At 28.7% G+C, this 6,419-nt stretch overlaps 1 protein-coding gene across 1 annotated transcript; it reads right to left on the bottom strand.

Moving 5' to 3' along the window:
* Positions 1-66: 66 nt before the first annotated feature.
* Positions 67-1,845, bottom strand: LOC123662836 (probable asparagine--tRNA ligase, mitochondrial). Its single transcript, XM_045597629.1, has 3 exons — positions 1,694-1,845; positions 606-1,616; positions 67-358 (listed from the first exon to the last, which is right to left on the bottom strand). The coding sequence occupies exons 1-3, from the start codon at positions 1,817-1,819 to the stop codon at positions 101-103; spliced, it is 1,395 nt and encodes a 464-aa protein (XP_045453585.1). The 5' UTR covers positions 1,820-1,845; the 3' UTR covers positions 67-100.
* Positions 1,846-6,419: the final 4,574 nt, after the last annotated feature.

The following is a 6,419-nucleotide window of genomic DNA, read 5'->3' as shown; positions in this document are numbered from 1 at the left end:
CCTAAATTATTCATGTAAATAAATGAAAAGTATAAATTAAAAAAAAAAAATAGAATAAAACAATAATACTACAACAATAATTTAATATTCTTAACATTATTTACATATTACAATTGTGGGGCCATCTAGGGAAAGGAAGAGTATCTTTAATGTTAGGAATATTACACAACACTTGCAATATTCTTTCTAGACCGAGGCCAAAACCCCCTGTGGGTATATTTCCAAACTTTCTCAGCTCCAAATACCAGCTTAGAGCATCAGATGGTAACTTTGCATTTAATTTTTCATAATCATCTTCTCTGAGGCTTCCACCGACGATTTCCCCAGTTAATGGTGCCAATAAATCTAATGCATCAACCTGAAACAAACATAGTTAAAGAATATTTAACGTAATATATAGTCCTCCCGTGACCATGGTTGTTGTAAAGTATCCCAAACATCAGACATGTAAAAAATTTAAAAAACCATAATAAAATTCGAAATAGCTGTTTCATAATAATGCATAATATAATATTTATCTGCTCTGACTTACAGTTGAGGTCTATTTTATAAAATATCTGTGGAAAAATTATAAGGAAAAGTTATTAGTAAAATAAACTACCTACATTGTTATTATCTAAAGGAGATTCTTTCATATAAAATGATTTTAAGTTTTTAGGCCAGTGCACTATGAAAACTGGTGCTTGACAGTGATCTACTAAAGTCAACTCTTGTTCTTTGTTAATACCTTCCTCTGTTACGTCCAAGCCTTTAGCACTCAGAATACTTCTTGCTTCATCATACGATAATGTTACGAATTGCTTGTTCAACCACTCGGGTGTTTTATTGCTCTTGTCTATCAAAAACAAATCGGCCTCATTTGTATTTCTAGTTTCAATAAAAATATATTTTAATAAGTCCTCTATAACATTTTGTAGTTTTTCTATACTGTCACAAAATGCTATTTCTGTTTCTAACATGTAAAATTCTGATAAATGCAATCTTGATTTGGAATTTTCAGCTCGAAATGTAGGTCCTAGTGTATAAACATTACCCATTCCTCTACAAATAGCCTCCAGGTGAAGTTGACCAGACACTGTTAAATATGTTTTAGTTCCAAAGTAAACTGAGTCTACACTCTTTCCTTCTTGCATCATAGCCTTTACAGTTTCTTCATTATCAGGTTGCACTTTAAAAACCTCTCCCGCACCCTCACAATCGTTGGAAGTTAATATTGGAGTGTGTATGTGGATGTAATTCTTTTTAACAAAATAATTATGTATATGATTTGTGAGTGCATGACGCACTCTCAAGAGAGCTGCTGTGTAATTAGTTCGTGATCTTAAATGAAGAAATTGTCTGATATACTCTGGTGGATGTATAGTTCGCGGGTTAAATGGGTATCCATCGAGTACTACGCATTTACCAATAACATTAACATTGTCTGCTACAAGTTCCAGTTGTCCCCTCGGGCTCTTGGACAATTTTCCAGTAATATGAACAGAGCTGCCGTAAGTTAAATTATCATCTATTTTAAGATTCTTTGGAATAACAATCTGTAACTTCTGTGCGCAGGAACCATCGTTTACATCCGCGAAGATAAATTCCTTCTGTACTCGAAGACTTTTGACCCATCCCTGTGTATAAAGTGATAGATTTTAAGTTAGAATTTAATGTAATTAATGCGAGTATTTACAATAAAACTTTTAATAACCTTAACTTCAGTTACTTCTCCAATTTTAGGTGTTTCTAAAACAGAGGCTATAATACTGTACTTTTTTGATACTACTCCGATTTTAAAATAATAACTTAATTTAACGCAATCTTTCATAAAGATCATATTAGTTAACTTTATTAAAGTTGAAATATCCTATATGAATCATGTATGAATTTTATTGACATTGATAATAAACGTCAATACGGCAATCTGATAAAAATTCTGATATAACTTACATATGTGCATAGATAAGTATAATATGGTGTACACATATGTGTTGCTAATGCTAAGTAACTACTATTTCAAAAAACATAAATTAAAGTTTAGTCAGAAAACAAATAGGTAGGTACGTAACTTAAAAATAAATTCCAAAATATGTAAAACTCTTACTTTTAAATCTGTGGAATAAAAAAAAAATGAATTGATGACAAATAAGACGAATATTTTTTTATTGTTTCATCAGCAATATTTCCGGAAACCTCTTAAAAAGTATAAAGTAGCTTGTAAATATAGCATCATTGCTATATGCGGCTTGGTGGCTAATGACGATGTTATAAAAACAGAGAAATAAAGTGTAAAAAGGAAATTCCGCTTTGTAACGACGGGTTCCTTAAAAAAGAAGTTTATCTTGGTCTTAAAATTAATATTATTGTATATCAATTATTGAATTTAATAAACATATTGTTCTAAATATAACTGGATAAATGAAATGGATTGTGTTGAATAAAATTAGCTTTTACGCACGGTATAGATTAAATTTGTTTGTAGGTATTAAAAAGTTAATGAAAGTTTTATTAAGTGTAATCGTTCAGTTTGATATTGGTTTTTCCTAAAGAAAGTCTACATGTGGAATCAGGCGATTTATATATATATATATATGTGTGTGTGTGTCTGTGTGTGTGTGTGTGTGTGTGTGTGTGTGTGTGAACGCTACTTGACACCAAGAGGGCAAAAAATTGTTTTAGCATTTGCCATATTAAGTTTCAAAATTATATTATAGCCTAAGTTCCTGCATAAGGATTATATTTAAATACTAGCTGTGCCCGACTTCGTCCGCGTGGAATTTAACTTTAGTTATTGTTCAATTCGCAGTTATAAAAAAAAATCTAAAATTAAAGTGGCCTAAGTCACTCCTTATAATAATCAGCTATCTGCAAGTGAAAGTCCCGTCGGTCCATCCGTTTCAGAGATTATCCGGAACAAACAGACAGGCAGACAAAAATTGTAAAAAATGTCATTTCGGTATATGTACCATCATGATCATACATCCATATGCATTTAGTAAAAAGCGGTTATTTTAATATTACAAACAGAGACTCCAATTTTATATATTTGTATAGATATATGATATCTTTCCTAATGAAATCTGGCCCAAACTTCGTAACTATCCGCGCGTAAGCACTATTATAATTTACAATGAAACGGACGGTTTTTATTTACCTAACTTATTTCCTTAATTTATTTCATTTATCAAATTATCAACGTTGTTCGGACACGATTTTATCAGTTGACCTATCTGATATATCATATATGTCGATATACGTATTATCTTGAATTATGTACTTGCACATTTTCACTAAACACATTAACGAGGGTATATATATATATGGTATATATTCCTTATACTGTGCGCGTGTGTGTGTGTACTTAGGTTTCGTAACAACTACGTCAAACTAAATACAGATTTCTAATAAGAGACATCAAAATAAATACATATTTGTAGATTGTGATTCTTTGACCACGGTTCTTTTTCCGTATAAATATGGGTTGAAACTTAACTGAATTAATTCAGAACACTGTCCAATAGCCAACTGCAAGTTGGCAGTTAATTTACCTATTTTAAAGGCTTTACGTATTTTCCAAAGCATGTCGGGATAAACCACAAGAACGCCGATGAACACTAGAAGTAAATATTTGTGTCTGATAGGGCTACTACCTGCTACTTGCATCACTACACCAGAAGGGTTATCATACAGTTTTTATTACAACTGTCCCAGCACCAACAATGAATTAAATATTTTGAATTCATGTTTATGGTCTATGATCCTTTAAGATGTCTATAGTACTTGTGATATGAATACGTGTGTCAATTTTGTGCTGTCATCATAAGTAAATCATGTTCACGGATTTTATCGTGCAGTGAAACTATTAAAAAATCACTTAACTTAATAATTAATTAATTATTGTGCTTCTGTTACTTAAAGCTATATCGTAAAATGTAAGTAGATTATTTAAGTACCATTAATAGCAGTCATATTTATTAAAAAGCATTTTGATTGTACTTGTTACTAAAAACCACTATATTAATTGTTCTCACAAACGAGTTTTTTTACGTCTTGTTATGTTCAAGAATTTTGAAATTGGAATTATATTTCTCCTTTGCTAGTTTTTTCGATATATTCTTTAGCGCCGATGGATAATTTTTTATTGTATATTATTTATACTTTCAAATTAAGGTTTTCGCTTTTAGGGTTTCACTTTTTATTTACGTCGTATTGTAAATTTTGGTACAGATACATCATTCTGTTGAAACAGTTTTTAAATCTAGTCGATATTTTTACAGTAGGCACCTATCTACTAATATCATTTTTATCACAAGGTGATTTTTCACCTTAGCTTATTATTATCACTATCTGTGGAGTGAAATTTAGAAACAAAACTGTTTTTTTTTTTAATAGAATTGAATAATTTTGAATTCTTATTAATTTTTAGGATATAAGTTTTCTAAAAATGTAATAAATATTTTAAAAATGTATTTCATTGCATTTGTCACTACTGTTACAGTTTCTAAAAAAAGAAAGTGAAGGCTTCATACTTTCCGTGACACACATAAGATGAGATTTTAAGATGCAATTTCATAATCATTAAAATGCAATCACAAGTTTTAAGTTTTAAAAGGGAATTCTATTAAATTTTCATTTCTTTTTTACAACAATTACTTTTTAAATGCTAAGTAAATTTAATAATGAATATACATTGACGAAAACTTCTATACCTCTTCTGTCTAAATTAGAGTTAATTAATCATTCTCTATTTTTAACTCTAGACTTATTAAATTATTTTAAAACAGAAAGTCTAACCCTTTAATTAATCTATTCCAACAAAGTCAAAAGAGTATTTGTAATTAAAAGTAAATTTAATGGTTATTAAAATCAATAATAAGATATAATTTTAGTACAGTTTGTGTTAAAATAAGCTTTGCGTTTATTCTGTTAGAATAATAATAATCATTATCATATTTACAAAGTACCAATTCCTTTTGTATGTAAATAAAGCAAACATAATTAATGTGAATTGTAACTTTGTGGGAAAAATATTTACAAAAATTAAATACTGCGGAATATAAGTCCAATGTCATAATAATAAAAACATTTTTTTTACTTAGTTTGCAAAAAATGTTGCTTAATTTATATTAAACATAATCGCATTCATATTAAAATGTATCTCATGAAAACTGTATGTTTATCTATATATTAATATGTGAAGTAAAAACTTTGTACCCCTTTTTACGAAAATTGCCCGAACGGAGGATTATGAAATTTCACACACTTATAGTTTATATAGAGAAGGACTGCAGAATGCTAAATTTTTGTTAATTATGCAAAAAAAAATACATTAAATTGATAAAAAAACATTACACACACTACCATGAATTTGACAAACACACGCATACATACTCTTTTGTTTATTATTATAAAGCTTTTACAACAGACCCTTAATAATGTTCAAACTTATAATTTAAATTAATAATGGTCGAATTGCGACCACTAGTTTATATAAAAAAACCTTTTGCTATCCCAGATAATAATAACCTAAGTACCTATCTATGCCAAATACATTAGAATCCTTTCAAATATTCTAGTTTGATTTAGTAATAAACAACCTTTTTTCTAAGTTATCAAATTTTATACTTGTAAGATTTTAAAATAAAAATACCAAAAATAATCTTTGTCTACTTATACAGCTAAATGGAACTTTAATAATGATGTCTATTTAAGATTAAAGTAATCTATATAATGTTCTATAAAGCTTAAGAGTGTTTTTTTTAAACATGCTAATATCAGGAACTACTCCATTTACCGAGGAAGTCTAATAGACTATATAATATTTTTGCATGTTTTGACCTTAAATCTTAATATCTTATCATCAAAGAAATGAGTGTATCTTATATAGTATCAATATTATAATTGGTTTTTCTAGTACTTTTATCATAGTTTGTTTTACTGGTATTGTAATGGTAAGTAAATAAACTTAGGGTCACTTGCAGCAAAATTACAAAAATCTTGATTTTATTAAAACTAGATTTTACCCTAAACTCGATTTAACTTAAGTCTCATCGAAGTTGCGTTGCTCATAATAAAATTATGTTCAATATAACTAAATCGAGATTTTGCGTATCATTCAGTCGCCATTCGTTCTTTACGTTCCGTTTTAAATACAATAATGTACACCAAAACAATATCGCGTACACAGAAACGTATATTTGTCAGTGTCAATTGTTAATTTGTTATGTTATCGCGCATATTTTAAATCACAGTTTTAAATCAAGCAGTTTTATTTCGTGTTGTATTTTTGTCACAGTTGATTTTGTGTTTTTCGAGTTTTCTGGTTTTTCGTTTGTAACATAACAATGAAGAAATCCAGGGCGCCTAATTTTACTAATGATGAAATAATGCATCTATAATCCTTATTGAAAAATATCCTATAATAGAAAATAAAAAAA

This window comes from Melitaea cinxia, chromosome 19, assembly GCF_905220565.1.
Source record: "Melitaea cinxia chromosome 19, ilMelCinx1.1, whole genome shotgun sequence".
NCBI lineage: Eukaryota > Metazoa > Arthropoda > Insecta > Lepidoptera > Nymphalidae > Melitaea > Melitaea cinxia.
Note: the sequence above shows the minus strand (reverse complement) of the source record. Positions and strands in the feature narration are given on the sequence as shown.